The 18638-nt window shown below is 43.4% G+C and overlaps 1 protein-coding gene across 7 annotated transcripts in view; it reads right to left on the bottom strand.

Annotated features, from left to right (window-relative positions):
- kcnh6a (potassium voltage-gated channel, subfamily H (eag-related), member 6a) overlaps positions 1-18638 on the bottom strand; it is a 165143-nt gene that overhangs the window by 126569 nt on the left and 19936 nt on the right. For 6 of the 7 annotated variants that reach the window (XM_073070787.1, XM_073070781.1, XM_073070780.1 and 3 more), the window contains one exon: positions 10858-11088. The exons of the other annotated variant lie outside the window; for it this stretch is intronic. In XM_073070787.1, the coding sequence (XP_072926888.1) occupies positions 10858-11088 (231 nt within the window). The remainder of the gene's footprint in view (positions 1-10857; positions 11089-18638) is intronic. 7 annotated transcript variants of the gene reach the window in all.

Below are 18638 nucleotides of genomic sequence, written 5' to 3'. Positions count from 1 at the left end.
GAAGCATGTCCTGGTGGTTCCACACCTCTGATACAACATCTGCGCTATCTTTCTCTGTGTGACAGTTCTCTTAGACTACACTGTGGTAGGTATAGCAGGTCATTCACTCCCACTATTTCCTTCTCTTTCTACAGCAAAGGGACACAAATGAAGATCAGCACAGACCAGGCACGAAAGCTGTTGTGCACCATAATGTGACATCTTTTCTAAGCCAAACTTGTCAAAAGGCAGACAGATGCTGTTTTCCCCTCACAAAGCAAACCTATACACTGTGGCTTGTAGGAAGTATACAGTGGCCTCCTGCACATAGATTCAGTACTTATTTATCATTGTTAGTAACACTGCATGTCACAACTGTCCAGTCCAAGAAGTCTGGCAGTAACAAGGGAGAGTATCCAATGGGACAAACATCTACCCACCTAGCCCTGAAAAGCAGCATCCCACCAGCATTCGCAGCCCCCTTTACTAGGAGTGCACCAATATCCAATTTCTCCACAATAAACTGATTCCTGGTTCTATCCTCTGAGCTGATAATTTCACATTATGCCACTTGATACCTGATTTGCCACAAGAGGGCAATGGAACCCATCATTGGAATGACATTGTCTAGGTCACCCAGTCTTAAATTCCCTACCTCCATGGATCACTGCCATGTCTATATGATCCACCTTGACCTTACAATCCTATCGATACCAGAGAGAGTCTCTTGCAGAACTTGACATTACTTGCAGACTGACCAACAAGTACAGTCTTGACAAGCCAGCACAGTAGCTTTTTTTAAAAACAAATTCATTTGTTTTAGATATGGAAGCCCCAATGCCCAGGAATGGAAAAGGCTACAGAAAGTGGTTGACATAGCCCAGTCCTTCACAGGCAAAGCCATTTCCACAATTGAATTACATTTCCATCGACTGCAGACACAAAGAAGCAGCATTTATCCTGGACCCCCACTATCCGAGGCCATACCCTCTTCTCCATACTACCAGCAGTCAGGAGATACAGAAGCCTTAGTTCCACCCCACCAGGTTTAGGAACAGTTACTACCCTACAACTATTAGGCTGCTGAATTGGTGTGATAACTTCAATCATCACTACTCTGGACTGATTTTATGACCTACAGACTCACTTTCAAGGCCTCTTTACAACTTATGTTCTCAGTATTATTAAGTACATTAGAGATAAAATAATAAGAATCAGGAACAGTTTGCCAAATCTATAAACCTAAGAAAAACGTTAAAATAAAAACCCAGCCCAGTGCATCCAATAAACTCCACAAATCAGCATGGATATGCACATGGTTCACAGCCAATGTCATGTATCTAAAGGAAATGTAGGAGACACCTTAGGATGGGATGAAAATTCACTAGGACTGTAAACTGTTAAAAACAGCATTTTAAATACTTGCATCTAAAGTAGGGCAGGAGAAATAGAAAGGGGGAGGGAAGAGAAAGCATTTCAAAACATTGTGTCAAAACAGATGGCTAAATGGTTGTAAGAATTACAGGAAAGAGCTCGTGCAATCATCATTGTTAAGCGCCATGTTGTATGACATAGGTGATTATTGTCTTCATGACCATGATTGTTCTTGCAATAATTTTTTTAAATATACGCAAGTAGTTTGCCATTGCCTTCTTCTGGACAGTGTCTTTACAAGGCAGGTGGCCCCAGCCATTATCAATACTCTTCAGAAATTGTCTGTCTGGTGTCAGTGGTCGCATAACCAGGACTTGTGATCTGCACCAACTGCTCATATGACCACCCACCACCTACTCCCATGGCTTCACGTGACCCTGATCATGGGGGCTAAGCAGGTGCTACACCTTGCCCAAGGGTGACCTGCAGGCTCGTGGAGGGAAGGAGTGCTTAACACCTTGTTTGGTAGGCACACATCTCCATCCCACCAACCAAGCTCAGGCAATAAAACCTTGTTAACAAATAGTAGACCTCAATGATGTGTTGCTTATCAGGGTACTTTGCTTGGTTCATGCACAAAACAAGGAAACATTTATTCCACATAATAAAGCCTCATTTATTATTAATACAAAAGATTCTGGAGCTCTTGAGCAACACACAAAATGCTGGAGGAACTCAAAAGATAGCTGTGAGAATCAGGAGGTTTGTAAAAGCTATCAGTAGATAGTCTGTCTCCAAAAACTACATGCTTTGTTATTGGGGCGGGACCGCTTCAGATCTCGCTACTGGGTTTTTCCTCACCTTAAGTGACATGTTTGTGGAAGACTCCGAGGAGCTAACAGGCAAGGCTCACAGTCCCAACACTTGTGTGACAATGGTCCAGTCCTAGATTTGGGCTAAGCCAAATGCCACAGGATCACCTCAACTGTTTTTGTCATCTCAGTACATATATAAATAGCCCTCCCGAATTTCTACTCAAAGGCAACATCTTGGATTTTCATAGTGTTCAAGAAGGAGGAGAGAGGTGTCAGAGATGGACCAAGTAAATTTGAGGGCAGGGTGGAAGTTGGAGGCAAAAACAGCCGTGAGAGTCAGTAGGTTTGTAAAAGTTATCAGTAGATAGTCTGTCTCCAGAGTTCCTCCAACACTTTGTGGGGTTTGCTAATTTAATACTGTATGTCTTAGTTTCTCTTCAACTTCCTTTGGTTTTGTTTAGATGAGAACTCAATCTTAATTCACAGAAAGGGGTTATTGAGCATATCATAGTTATTCTGCAGCTCCTCTGTACACATTTCATGTAAGGTTGGAATGCTTCAACCAAGCAGCAATTTTGGGCACAATTCACCAATTTTGCTGTAGTGTTTAGTCTTCATCTGGGTATTCACTTTAAATTACAAATATTTGCCTCAGGGCTACATTGGTATAACCCAATTTATCTTCATCTGCACATTGACTGTCAGTCTTTGTTATAGATTTTCATAAATTTTATTGTATTTCTTTGTTTTTCTGTAAATACCTACAAGAAAATGAATCTCGCGGTAGTATATGGTAACAAAGTATATTGTGCGTGGAATGGGCTGCCAGCGATGGTGGTGGTAGAGGTGGATACGATAGGGTCTTTTAAGAGACTCCTGGGCAGGTACATGGAGCTTAGAAAATTAGAGGGCTATGGGTAACCCTAGGTAATTTCTAAGGCAAGGACATGTTTGGCACAGCATTGTGGGCTGAAGGGCCTCTATTGTGCTGTAGGTTTGCTATGTTTCTAACTATGTACTTTGATAATAAATTTACTTTGGACTTTGGATCTGGGTGATGTTAGTAAGGCCAAGATTTTTTGCCCATCCTCAATTGCCCTTGAGAGGGCGGACCATTGCTGAACTGCTGGGGACCTTCTGAAGGTTCTCCATAGTGTTGTTGAGGAGGGAGGAAATGTCAGGATTTGGGCAAAGAAGTGTAACATCACTCCATCATTGCTAAATGAATATAACTTGCCATTTGCTGGGTATTCCTATCCACCTGCTGCTCTTATCCTTCTCAAGAATACAACTCGTGGGCTTAGTAAGCGCTGTCAGGGTAGTCTGGATGAGCAAATGCAGTGTTTTTTGTAGATGGGCAGTTCGCAGTTGTGGTGGGACTGAACAGTTAAGTGCTGGATGGGGTGCTAATCAAGTGAGTTGCTTTGGATTGTGTAACTTTCCTAATTATTGCTGCGGTACTCACCCAAGTGTGGCTTGTACATGATGGAAAGGCTTTAGATTTGGGGCAAGCCAAATGCCACAAGATACTTGGCCCCTCACCCGTTTTGTCACCACAGTCTTTATATTGCTAGACCTCCTGAATTTCTGATCAAAGGTAACATCCTGGGTGTTAATAGGTAGATAGATAGATAGATACTTTATTCATCCCCATGGGGAAATAGAATAAATCAGCAGGGAAAACACCATTTTATATTTGGGCTAAGTGGCTAGACTTTCTTGTTTGAGACTGTCATTGTGGCATGCTCTCATGCCCTTATTGTGACCAATAAGGTTTTGGTCTTGCTGCATACAGGTATGGGCTGCTTCACTTGCTGAGGAGTTGCCGGTGCAAATTGAAACATTATGCAGTCAGTGAACATACTCACATTTGATCTTATGAGGGAAGGAAGCTCATTAATTCCTTTCCAGTGCTGATGAAGGGCCTCAGTCTAAATGTTGATGATTTCCTCTCCTTAGATGCTATCTGACCTGTTGAGTTTCTACAGTATTTTGTGTGTGTTGCTCCAGATTCCCAGCATCTGAAAAATCTTTTGTGTGTCAAATGCTGCCTTAACATTAATGGAAGTCGCTCTCATTTCAAAGGTTCATTTTATTATCAAAGTATGTGTACAGAATACAACTGGGATTTGTCTTCTCCAGATAACCATAGAAGTAGTTGATAGAAATAGATCTCCCCCCCCCCCCCACCCCCCAGCAGTCCATCCAGTGGCTTCTCTGAGAACCGCTCACTCTCCTCTGCAGGTCAGGAGTCAGGTGGCCCTGGTGACAATCAAAACAGCCAGTGGGCAGGTAACTAATAAGTGGTACTTGACTGCACCACTGACAACTTCTAGCACTGTGCTGCTCATTGAGAATGGACCAATTGGACAGTAATTATCTGGATAGGATTTATCCTTCTTTCTGTGAATGGGGCATATCTGGGCAATTCTCCATATTGCTGGCATGTCCTGATGAAGGGTCTCAGCCCAAAATGTCAACTGTACTCTTTTCCATAGATACTGCCTGGAATGCTGAGCTCCTGCTGCATTTTGTGTGTCTTGCTTGCAATTCTCCACATTGTTGGATCAATGCCATTGTAACTGCACTAGTATGGCTAGAGGCTCAGCTGGTTGTGAAGTTCACGACTTCACTGTTAGGATATTGAAATGCCACAGCTATTCCATTTTAATATATTACTTTTGGATCAATCAGAACTGCCTATCAAAAAGGCTACACAAGTACGCCAATCTGAATTTCTCTTCCCAAAGTTTTGCTCCAAGTATGAGAATGTGTAGGTCTTGATGGCTGAACTATCTTGACAACCCAAGGTCAAATAAGTTTGAATTCAGCTTTTAAAAAGTCTTTAAACAACTGCTGCAAGTGAAATGCAAAGCCCCCAGTGGTTCCAACTGTGACTGTGGCCAAGTGGAGAAGGGCATCACCTATAATTCCCACTGTTTGACAGTAAAATCCACAAACTTAATTCAAGGCTTCAACAAATATCCTATTTTGTTCAGTTCCAAATAAAGAACTCTGGCTTTATTTTTTGACTTAAACATGTTATTATTGTGCTCGGAATAGGTTTTCCTAGATTTCAGACCGAGTTGGAGCAGAATGGATCAGTGCACCATTACATCCTGCCAGCGAGTGCAGCTGGGGTGTGACAAGATCTGGTGTAGTCACACTGTAGTATCTCAACTCCATACCAGCCAAGCAGCTCCCTCTGCCACGACAGCTTGCCATTCAAGGCAACAGCTCACACCACCTGCTCATAGACAACAGCCAGTAAACAGCAGCCTTTCCAGTCATGTCTACATTGCAAGGAGAAAGAAAGGTTTTAAGGACCAGTAGTACAGGTTGAGAATAATGTTTGGGCCTTGGATTAAATCATGAGCAGTGTGCCCTCGTGTAGGTCACAGCACAGCTCAATCCCACCACCATTAGTCCTCAGTTACTGCCGTACATCAGAAGTCCTCTCCATACAAACTCCAGACAAGACAAATTCCAAAGTACACACTGTGTCTGATAAGATAATGGCCCAGAATCAAACAATAACCAGACCCAGTGTTAATTGTACAATCTTCTTGATTGATGACCTAAGCTGGCTTACAGAAGAGGGGCAGGAAATACCATCAAAAATCAAAGCCGAGATTACAGTCCTCTACACAATATTTCACTGATCTTTCAGTCCAGTATACAGATATAATAAACCACAGTGAAGATCAGATACCGCACACCAACTGTAACACAAATGAGTAAAGCAACCACAAGGTCTCTCACTACAGACAGGTCTGGCATCTTCTTCAATCCTCTCTATAGAACTCCCGTCCCAGATAACCAGGCTGAATTTCAGTCCTCTATTCACACCGAGAAGGAGAATCAACATTATTTGCACAAATTGGAAACTTAAAAGCAGACTGTGAACTTTAAAGATTCATCTACATGCATCAGGCAAAGAATCAATGAATGACAAGTAGATGGGAGCAATTCAAGAGCAGGATTATTTCAAACGCTAAATATTGCAGACATGGGAAATCAAAGAAATACAGAAAATGTTGGCTATACTGAGTCTGTCAGAGGTATCTGCAGAGAAACAAGAAATCAAATATCAGTTTTCAACTTCTTTTAACCATCTGAATAAAGAGTCAATGATCTGAAGAGAGTCTACATTCTTTGCTGTCTGCAATCAATGGCGGAACTTGTGCACTGGCGGGGGGTGGGGATAGGGGTGTGAAACTAGAACTGGGCTGCTTCAAGAGCTTAAGTGAAAGCAAAACAGGGAAAGGTCAAAATTTTGATGGTGAGGATAACAGATTAGGGGAGCCTGGTCTGGGTCCAGGGATGGGCAGCAGATCTAGTGTAGGGTACTCAGTAGACAATATAATGTGGTGTTACAGCAGTGTGATGTGCCCAAGACAATGTGGTACAAATGTTCTACAGAACAGAGGAGAGTGTTCAGGAGAACAACTTCACCCTGTCCATCTCTGACAGGAGACCATTAAGAAATCTCTGAGCAGATTAACCAGACTGCTACACAGCAACCCAGAAATGGTTGTTACCGCAAACAGAAAATGGAGTCGTAGACCACAGAAACAGACCTTTCATACCATGGAGTCAAAGCCAAGCAACTACACTCAATTACATCAATCGCTTTTTATTCTCATCAACTCTCCTCAGGTCCAACCATTCACCTGCACACAAGGGGGCAAATTTACAGTAGACAATTAACCCAAACTGCACATCTTTTGGATGCTGGAGAAAACCAAAGTAGAGGAAATCCATACAGTCACAAGGAGAATATAGAAACACCACAAAGTGACCGAGATCAGTACTGAACCCAGTGCACAATAATTTCAGTATTTCATAATACCGAAAAATAGGGTATACAAATTTCTGTGATCATTCTTTCCACAATATTATTGATCCTCAATACTAGTTTACAATAATGATGCACAATAATCTCTTGTATTCTGGCCTCTTCCACATTATCATACATTTGCCGTATCAATAAGACTAAAATATCCCAATTCAGACAGGAAAATCAATTATCAAACAGTATTACCTTTTACAAATTCCTGATACGTTCTACAATTCATCTCCACAGTGCCACAGTGGCTGGAGTTGCTGCTTGGCAGCTCCAGATATCTGGGCTCAACCCTGACCTGCATGTGGATTGAGCACCTTCTCCCTGTAAATGTGGATACTCAACTTCCATAGATGCAAAAAAATCTGCAGATGATGGAGCAACACCCACAAAATGCTGGAGGCACTCAGCAGATCAGACAGCATCTTTGGGAAAGGAGCTAATAGTTTACGTTTTGGGCTGAGACTCTTCATGAGGACTGAGAAGGAAGGGGAAAGATGCCAGAATTAAATGATTTGGGGGGGGGGGGGGAGAGAGGGAAAGAGGCTAGCTGGAAGGTGATAGGTGAAGCCAGGTGAATTGGAAAGGTCAAGGGCTGTAGAAGAATTTGATAGGAGAGAAGAGTGGACAAAAGGAGAAAGGGAAGGAGGGGACACAGGGCAAAATGATAGGTGGGAGAAACGAAGACAAAGATTAAAGTGGGGGGGGGGGGTAGAAGAGAAGTACCGGAAGAAGTAATCAATATTCATGCCAGTATTTTGGAGGCTGCCCAGACTGAACATAAGGTGTTGCTCCTCCACCCTGAGGGTGGCCTCATCTTGGTACTAGAGTCGGCCATGGACCGACATGTTGGAACGGGAATAGGAATTGAAATGTATGGCCATCGAGAAGTCCTGCTCGTGACGGATGGTGGTGCTCAACGAAGTGGTCCCCCAATTTACGACGGGGCTCATCAACGTAGAGGAGGCCACACGCTTCACATATTTCATCAATACCATATTTCATCGCACTTTCTAAAGACGTGCAGTTTGAAAGGCTAATTGGTTGCTGCATGTTATTCCTCATGTGCAGGTTAAGGGGGAGAATCTTGGAAGCATTGATGTAAATACAGGAAGAATGAAAAGTGAGGTTAACGTAGGATTGATGTAAGTGAGCGGTTGATTGTTGGTGCAAACTCAGTTTGCAGAGTGGACTTTTCCTGTGTTGCATCTCTTTGACCAACTTCTGCTGCAGGAGGAGACACTTCCATGACATGGGGGCTACAGCGCTGAGTAGGCAGTGAGTTCAGTATACAAAATCCATGCCCTACCCCTCCTTTTCAAGCTTTGCATGGATCCTGTACACTGACTCCCCACCAACATGGTTGTAGCTTCTGAGACAAATGAGCTTCTGTGGGCTGAACAATGGCAGATGGAGTTTAATACTGATAAGTGTGAGGTGCTACATTTTGGTAGGAATAATCCAAATAGGACATACATGGTAAATGGTAGGGCATTGAAGAATGCAGTAGAACAGAGTGATCTAGGAATAATGGTGCATAGTTCCCTGAAGGTGGAATCTCATGTGGATAGGGTGGTGAAGAAAGCTTTTGGTATGCTGGCCTTTATAAATCAGAGCATTGAGTATAGGAGTTGGGATGTAATGTTAAAATTGTACAAGGCATTGGTGAGGCCAAATTTGGAGTATTGTGTACAGTTCTGGTCACCGAATTACAGGAAAGATGTCAACAAAATAGAGAGAGTACCGAGGAGATTTACTAGAATGTTACCTGGGTTTCAGCACCTAAGTTACAGGGAAAGATTGAACAGGCCAGGTCTTTATTCTTTGGAGCGTAGAAGGTTGATGGGGGACTTGATAGAGATATTTAAAATTATGAGGGGGATAGATAGAGTTGACGTGGATAGGCTTTTTCCATTGAGAGTAGGGGAGATTCAAACAAGAGGACATGAGTTGAGAGTTAGGGGGCAAAAGTTTAAGGGCAACATGAGGGGGAATTTCTTTACTCAGAGAGTGGTAGCTGTGTGGAACGAGCTTCCAGTAGAAGTGGTAGAGGCAGGTTCGGTATTGTCATTTAAAGTAAAATTGGACAGGTATATGGACAGGAAAGGAATGGCAGGTTATGGACTGAGTGCGGGCCAGTGGGACTAGGTGAGAGTAAGCATTCGGCACGGACTTGAAGGGCCAAGATGGCCTGTTTCCGTGTTGTAACTGTTTTATAGTTATAAATGCCCCTGGAAAATACTTTGAGCTGCATTTCAACAATGTGTACTTTCTAGATATTTTGAGATCAGCAGGAAAACAAGCTGAGATCGAGCATAATGAAGCAATGCCCCTTGTTCTGGCAGAGAGAATCTCTCTGGTGTTCTGCACAGTACGCACAGAATGAGGTGTAATTCCTAAAGGAAACTCAAGAAAAGTCACACACGAGGAAGGGTCTCGGCCCGAAACGTCGACAGTGCTTCTCCCTATAGATGCTGCCTGGCCTGCTGTGTTCCACCAGCATTTTGTGTGTGTTCCAAGAAAAGTCACATTGTGATGTCTTTGCCCAGAAATCTACTTCCAGTCAGCTGCAACAAGCAGAGGGGTAGAACCAATTCCCCAAATTCTGCCCTGTTACTTCAGGGAAATTCAGGATGAAGTGTTGCTGCTTGGCAGGGACTAGTGCAAGCAAGGAGAATCATCACACCTCAGTGCTGCTGAACAGCCGCTCTGCTCACACCACCTGCTTCCACACAGGTCTTTGGGGGGGGGGGGGCGGGTTCTTGAGTGACTTAGGAAGTCAGCATGGGACTCTCGGCTCTGCCATCTGGAGATGCATGGTTGGTGGGTGTCTGCTCCTTTGAAATTTATGCAGGGCACAGACTCGAAGCTTTTCATCCCATCCCAAATGCTCCTTCTCTACTTTGTGTTCACAGGTCAGAGATTCTAATGAAAGGTTTTCAACCTGAAGAATTAATTACCTTCTCCTTTCAATGAATGCTGGAAACACCCAGCAGGGCAGTCAGTATTTAAAATTTACTTCAAAGTAACTATAGATGCTGGAAAAAACTGATGTTCGTTAACTTAGATACAAAAGCTTGAAGGCACATACCGTACTGAAGGACAGCATCTATCCCACTTTCAAATGACCTATTGCACTCTAGTATTGAATTTGTGATCTCCCTAATCACCTCACTGTGACTTTACAGTTTACGTGCACTGTACTCTCTGCAGCTGAGTTTCTCCAGCATTGTGTGTGTGTATGTGCTGCTTTGGATCTCAAAGTTCATGGTACAAAGTACAGACATTATACAACCTTGAGATTTGTCTCCTTACAGATAGCCACAAAGCCAAGAAAGCTCAAAGAACCCATTAAAAAAAAATCAGTCAAACACCCAATGTGCAGAGAGGAAAAAAAATTGTGCAAATAATAAAAGTCAGCAAGTAGCACTCAGAACGAAAGTGAGTCCATAGACACGAAGCCCGGAGTAGCTGAAGCAGGCTACGGCCTCAGTTCAGCACAGAGCCGTGTAAACGTCTCGTAGCAATGAGCAGAACTGGCCTGACCCTCGGCCTCAGTCCTATCAACCTGCCTTTTCAATCTGACATTTCCAGCATCTGCAGAATTCCCCACGTTTTTGCATTGTTTCCTTTTCACTACCTCAAGGTATTCATCTATGGCATGTCCTGCCTGGATGGCAAACAGTTTTCATACTGAATTGTACCCATAGTGAAAGAACTGCCTACTATTGTCACACATACCAAGACAGAAAAGCGTACCAATACTGTTAACACCAAACCTGATAGAGGACAAGGATCTGACCACACTGCCCTTTGACACCATCAGCTCACTCAAGCCCTTACCATCTTTCCTGTAGTAGAGCAGTTCGACTTTCACCTCTTCCGACCCGAGCAGTGCTTGTGCCAGCTGAGCCATGGCACTCTCTGGGGTGGCTGGTCCGGTCAGGAAATCACAAGTACCAGGTTTCTGCATGATCTCCACTCTGGAGTAGCCGAACATTTCGCAAAAGCCATCATTGCAGAAGATAATTGCGCAATTTTTCATCCGAACATTTGTAATAAGAAACTTTCGATCTAGGAGAGAAAGAACAAGAATTGCGCTGAGCAGGAATCAAAGCAATCAACTTCTTCAGCATTCCTAGTTGGGAATACCAACCCCCCACCCCCAGACTGCCTTATAAATTCCAGCAGTTGAACAGTAATCCCTGCATTAAATGGAAGAACATGCAATGGGACATTAAAATAGCTTTTGTTTAAAACCTACTTTCTTTAAATACTTCCATTTATTTATTTGCTTGTTTGTTTGAGATAGAGATTATTAGTTGAGAAATTCTGAAATGGAGGATGGAAGTTTCTAATGGACTGGGTCCATTAGATGTACCATCAAATGTCCACATTTGGGGACAATCCCAACCACAGTCATGAGCCCTAGTCTGTACCACAGAGATATTACAATTCCGTGGTCCAAAATCTGGCTCCAGAGTGCAGTTATATGCAGTTCTATAATCATTAAGAGTTTACCCATTCTAACTGATTCCCCCAGAGAAAGCGAGCTGAAACAAATCATAGGTCTCACTAAGTTTTCAGGTTTGAACTGGTTTGCTGACTTGTTCCAGATTTTGCACCCTATCCCAGGTGTAAAGGCTAAGAACATCAGCCCTAGGAGGTTCTCAAAGATGAGATCACCACAGAAAATGCTAATCATCAGAGAAGGACGAAAAGATGGGCACTTTGTCAGGAAGAATGAGATCAAAGGGGTGATGCAACACAAGTTTTAAAGATTATACAACGATTTGATGCTGATAGTTCGGCACGGACTAGAAGGGCAGAGATGGCCTGTTTCCGTGCTGTAATTGTTATATGGTTATATGATATGGAAACAGATTTGCAGTTATGGGAAGTGAAACACTAAAGCACAAACATCACATGACTACTAATGTCCAGCAGGGAACGGGGCACAAACATCACTAACTCTAAGAGTGGAAGAAGTAAGTCATGACATTGAGACAAGTGATGAAACAGGAAAGCATCTGGAAAGTGGGATTTAATGGACACAGTGGCAGAAAGCTTGGTTTGTTCAGAATTTGCAGAAGGACGACCTTGGTGTGCAGGCCAAGGACTGCTCCAGTACAGTCATAACACTGACACCTACTCAGCTCAGTGACAAATTGCCCAGATTTTCTGTTGACAAGAAGGACAAAGCCTGTCTGGTTAATTAGTTGAGAATCAGTTCACATTCATAAAGCATAGTTATGGAAGCAATTGCCTATGGAGCAGACACCGGTGAAACAGTCGCAACTGCATTAAATGGGGAGAGCTTATTCTGAATATAAATAATGCACCTTTGGATAGAGACCACACTAACACAGTTTCTCAATTGTTTGGAAAATTTTTTGGGTGGGGGGACTGGATATCCCACCAATGTTAACAATACAATACCAGAACCACCAGAAAAAAGTGAAATCCACCTTTTGTTCAAAAGGTTACAGGTTTGCTAACCCAGCCACTGTAGTTAGTCTAAAAGTCACATACTTCAGGATTGGATCAGTGCTGGGATTACCATGGCACTCTGGGTGGCAGACACTCCAAGTCCAAACCAAGTGTACATTCTGTACTTTTGCTCCTCTCTAAAGTATGTGCCCAAGGATTGGAGTACATGAATAAAGCCACCTTATTGCAAAGGGCCTTGGTGAGACCACACCGGGAGGACTGTGTACAACTTTGGTCTCTATACCAAATGAAAGCATGAACTTGGCATAGAGAGGGCAGAGAAGATTTGCGAGCTGTTGGCACTCAACCACACAATTCAGGAGATGCAGCCACTGTGCAAATCGTTCCAATACTCCATCTGAAGCTGGAGAGAGGGCTTGCTCCAAGAAACAATTAAGTATGCTGGGCTGTACTATTGAGAGTTTTGAGGGAAGATTTCATTGAAGTGTATAAAGTTATTACAGGGCTTGACAGGCTGGATGCAGGGAGGATGCTTCCCCTGCCAAGGAATCCAGATATGGGGTCAGAGTCTCAGAACAATAGACACAAGAAATGATGCAGATGCTGGAAATCTTGAAACGCATACACAAAATGCTGGAGGAACTCAGGTCAGGCAACATTTATAGAGGGAAATAAGCAGTTGACGTCTTGAACTGAGAGCCTCCTGATGAAGGGCCTCAGCCTGAAACGTTGACAGAATAACAACAAGCTGTTTAGGACTGAGATGCATTTAGAGTGGTGAATATTTGGAATTCTCAACACCCAACGAGATGTGGAGGCCCAGTCTTTAAGTTTATACAGAACAGATGGACAGCTTGAGATATTAAGGGAAGCAAGAGATACAGAAGCAGTGTGGGAAAAATGGAACTGAGATAGATGATCAGTAATGATCTTGATGAACAACAGGCTTGAGGGGTTGGTTAGACAACTGCTGCTCCTAGTTCTTAAGACATCAGCCATTTAGTACATGGAGCACAAGGAAGACGTTGTGTTGGATCGTGAATGCAGGTTAATCAGGGATACTTTATGAAAGTGGTCCTTCGATGTATTTGGAGTTACACCTATTAACTAAAAAGTGTCTCTTTGTACTAGTAGAGAAGCTCTTGAAAAATATTTATCTGGATGCTTGGAGCAATTTCCACAGAGGATACCCCTGATTTGTGTAGCTGTGTGCCACAAATTCTCCTCTAATATGTTCTTCAAAACATGCATTATGTTAAAATTTCCTTCACTGGTAAGATCAGAACATCTCCCCATATTTCAGACCAGATTTTCTTGACATGACCTGCAAAAATTTGACCAATTAAATAGGAAGCTATTTAGCAACAAGGGTTTGATCTCACCTCCACTGGCAAGCTGCATTACAAACTAACTGCACACCATGTCATCCAATTGAGTCCTCGCAGTACTAAACCTGCAGCTTACACGTTGATTTCTGAGCTAATTTGCTGTTCCTTGAGAAAGGGGTGGAATCTTGGAGTTCACATCCCACTACTTCAAACCTATTTGCTTGTGGTTTTCCTCCCCCCAAATTCTAATTCACTGCTGCATTCCTGGCAACAAAATCCTCTCCATTTGGTGACTACAGTGCACATCATCCATTCAGCCATCGGTAAACGTGAGACTGAGCTTCTCGCTGCCACTTAATTCTCCATTCTACCTCTCATTCTGTTCCAAACAATGCAAGCTCAAAGAGCAGTGTCTCATCTTTCAGTTTGTGAAGTTGTTCAGTGCAGAAGCCTGTAACAATGTCATTGTCATTAGTTCTATATATACACTCGCACAGAGCCATTGTTATCTGTGTCCCATGGCTCCCCTTACCTTCACTTTCTTTAATATTGCCGAAATTACACCCAATCACTGAACCTTACCATCTCCCCACACCTTCAGATCTGCTTAAAATGCCTTGCACCGATGTTTTTTAAAAAAGTTTTGATGAAAGGTTGTTCATCCGTCACAGGCTGCAGGTGGGACACACCGAGCATACCCAGCATTCTCTAACCACGTACAGAACTTGCAGCAACCTAAACAGTGAGTACTCCCACAGAACTGAGAATCACTGCAAGCTGCTGTACATTTTTAACATTAGCTTCACAGTTCATTGGCAACTCTCATTGTTTAAAAATTATCTATAAAACTGCCGATGCTGGAAATCTGAAATAAAAACAGAAAATGCTTTAAATTGGCCTGTCTGGCAAAGTCCTGATGGAAGTTCACAGACAAATCATCAACTGGTTTTCTGTCCACAGGTGCTCCCTACTTGACACAACTTTAAAAGTTTGTTATCTTTTCAACAAACTGAAATTTCACTGTATTTATTCATTCATTGTTTCCTTTGGGCTGGAGAAACTATGGATTTTTGCCCTGAATCATGCCTTCAGCTGCTGGACACTAGCACCTGCTGTGGGTACAGTCTCACACAGGAATGGCAGTCTGCAGCTTCTGCTTCCCCTGGCTCCAGCCCTTGTCAGCTTTCGTTCCACTTGCTGTGTTCCTGAGCAGCTGTCTCCATTTGTCCATATGGAAGTCCAGCACCTTTTACAACTGTCCCTGCAGTGCAAATGTGGGTGCCCAGTTGAGGCCAATTCCCAGGAATGAATATCCTTAGGATTCCCACAACCTGAGAAAGTTGTTGAAGTTTCCTGGTGCACCAGTGGATGCCAGCAACCTGTAAGAGTTCATTAGTGATGGTGGATCCATTCCAATGTAAATCATTTATATATAAATCACGCAGCAGTGCAGAACCACTGTTGAACACCAACTACATCATCTAGTCCAAGAACTACTTACCACAGCTCACTGTTTTGTCCTCCCCGCCCCCATCCAAATCTGTTAATCAGCCTCGTGTGGTTCTTTGTTAAGCACTAAAACCATTTAGACAACATCTATTGCATTCCCTTCAAATCTTGTTGCTTCAAAAAAAACACTATCTGCCTTTTAAAAACCTGAGCTAGCTCTCCCGAACTCAAGTGGCTCTAAAAGCCTATTAATTTTTTTTCTCTATTAGTTTCCGAAACATGATCCGTAATCTACAGTAGACAGCTCGTCCAGTTCCAGCAATGCTTACACTCTCGCTCGAACAAGGCTGGCCACTTTCCAACCCTCTGGCACCTCCCCAGGAGTGGAGAGACTGGAAGACGCAAGAATGCTCAGCTACTATCTCCACTCCTGCTGGCCTCACCAATACCAGATGCCAACTGGAGCAGGCAAATTACCTTCCCCAACCAATGTCTCCTGCCAACCAATTTTCATCCCTGCCCATTATCTCCACTACTGTGGATATTTTGTCAGCATTCCCTTCCCAGGTTAATGCACCTACAAAGCACTATGTAATTAAAGCTTTGCCCTGCACCTTTAAGCATACACTACTTCATCCCTATGCTCTATGCTGTGCTGTATGCTAATTGCAACCCAGCAGAAGCCTTTTATATTGCCACTTTACACATGACAGTACTGCTACTTTCTTCGAAGTTTGCACAGATTCAGCATGTCACAAAAAACTTTGATAAACTTCTATAGATGCAGTGGAGAGCATCCTAACTGGTTGCATCATGGCCTGGTATGGAAACACCAAGGTCCAGGAATGTATAACGACCTATAACATCTGAAAAAATGTTTGTTGAAGTACTAATAGCAAAAACACCCATTAGCACAGAAAACATGACAACCTGGCATCAAAGTCCTAATTAGAGTTCGCTGCTTAATCTGAGTCTTTCATATCATGATCACTTTTGCTGCACCTCGTCTCCCATCCAGAACTGCTCCCTTCCTAGGCCCACAGAAACTCTTTTCCCATGTATTGATTGTGATGACATGTGCACCCCACCCCCAATTGTGTAGCTGTTGCACACGTCTCACTTCCTTGAAAAATTTCTCCTCTCCCTGTTCATCCTGTTAAAGGAAAGACATGCTCCTCTTTTTCCTCTGCTCCTAACATGGCACATTTTCCTTCAACGATAGTCATACCAGAAAAAAATATCCCTACTGACCCATGTCCGTGCCAAATATTTAATACCTATTTGTACTAATCCATTTACAGCACTTGGCCTATAGTCATCCGTACATTGGCAGCTCAAGTGCTCAATCAGACACGTGCTAAATCTTGTGAGTGTGCCAACTTCATCTCTTACACAACACATTCCTGATTCTAACCACTCTCTGGGTGAAGTGTCCTTCCTCTAATCCTCACTCTAAACCTGTATCTTCTGGTTTTATACTTGGGCAAATATTTCCTGCTATCTCCCCAATATGTGCCTCTTAATTTTGTACACCTGTCAGGTCCCCTCAGCGTCATCTGCTCCAAGGAAAATAAACGCTACCAATCCAGTCTCGCCTTGAATGTTGCAGAAGAGAAACATGCCCTTAGTCCCTCAACTCCATACTGACCATCATATTCTCATGACATTTCAACCAACATCTCCCAGATTCTGCCACTCATTTACAAGCTGGAGACAATTTAACTACCAGAGGAAACCAGAGCACCTGAAGAAAACCCACAGTCACAGGGAATTTCTGGCCTTGAACGGGTTAACAGGGTCCATAGGATAAATACAGAATCTTTGACATGCTTCATACGTTATCAGATTCTGCCGCTGGATGCAGCACGTGTTGAGTGAAGATCAGTTGACGTCTGGCACTTCTACAAGCAGCAGATAACACTTACAATCGGCTTGGCTTTTACAGGCCAAGCTTCGTCTCCGCCATGGTGCTCAGAATGGAAGTCATGCGGGCAAGGATCCTGATCAATTAGTGAAAACATTTCACTTCATATATCCCGAGAGACTGAGACTTTAGTGGGAGGGAGGAGGCTTGTGTAAAGACTGAGCTTGATGGAATGTCTAAGGTTAGGGGCTCATCCTGTCACAAGAGGAGCACATCAACTATTTCAATTCCCTTTGATGGACATGCCCATAATCCAAGTTAGAATCAAAGTAATACAGCACAAAAACACTAACTGCTCCATGCTGACAACAGCATACCCCTGCTGGTCTCAGTTGCCTGGGTTTGGCCCATAACCCTCCAAGGTACATGGAAGGGAGGGCCTATCTAAATGCTTCTTCAATGTTGTAATTGTACTCAGCTCAACCACTTCCTCTTGCAGCTTGCTCCAGGTACTCACTACCTCTGTGTAAAGAAGTTAGCTCTCGGGTCTCTTAAATCTTTCCCCTCATCTTATATCTGTGCCCTCATTCTGGACTATCCGACCCTGGGGAAAAAGACCATCCTATCCATACCCATCATGATTTTATGAACTTGTGTAACTACAACATAATGCCCCTTCTGCCAAATGCAGAGTCCTGACTGATGGCCAGCACCCAAACACCTTTGTCAGCACCTTGTCCACTTTTGCGGCCACTTTCAGTGATCTGTGCACACGTACTCCCAGCACCCTCAGCTCCACAACACCAAAAACAAATCATCACTGATCTCACTTGGCTGCTTATTCAGCAGCTGGGTGTTAAGCAGGTAAGGATGCAAAATTGAACAGAGAGAATAATCAAGCAGAATCACCCCCCCCCCCCCGAAGTATGCTGAGGAGTACTGAAGTCCTCCTTTCTCGTCTCCACTCAGAGTCTCAAACAGTCCTTCCAGGTGAGGCAACACTTCACCTGCGAATCTGATGGGGTTGTCTATTTTGTTTGGTGCTCCCAATGCAGTCTCCACTACGTTGATGAGACCTGGCGTAAATTGGGAGACCACTTTGTTGAGCACCTCCACTCTACCTGTAAAAAGCAGTATTTCCTGGTAGCCAATGATTTTAATTCCTATCCCTATTCCAACATGTCAGTCCATGGCTTCCTTTTGCCATGATGAGGCCACTCTCTGGGTGGAGGAGCAACACCTCATAATCTGTCTAGACAGCCTCCAACCTTACGCCATGAACATTCCTGTATTTTTCCTCCTCCCCTTTTCTTTTATTCCCCACTCTGGCCTCTTACCTCTTGTTCTCACCTGCCTATCACTTCTGGCTGGTGCTCCTCCTCATTCCCTTTCTCCTAAGGTCCACTCTCCTCTATCAGATTCCTTTTTCTCCAGCCACCCGACTTCACCCATCACCTTCTAGCTATCCTCCTTCCCCTCTGCCCACTTTTTTTGTTCTGGCATCTTCTACCTTCTTTTCCAGTCCTGAAGAA

Source organism: Hemitrygon akajei, chromosome 18, assembly GCF_048418815.1.
Source record: "Hemitrygon akajei chromosome 18, sHemAka1.3, whole genome shotgun sequence".
In the NCBI taxonomy this organism is placed as follows: Eukaryota; Metazoa; Chordata; class Chondrichthyes; order Myliobatiformes; family Dasyatidae; genus Hemitrygon; species Hemitrygon akajei.
The sequence above is the reverse complement of the archived record's forward strand: the minus strand, read 5'-3'. Positions and strand labels throughout refer to the sequence as shown.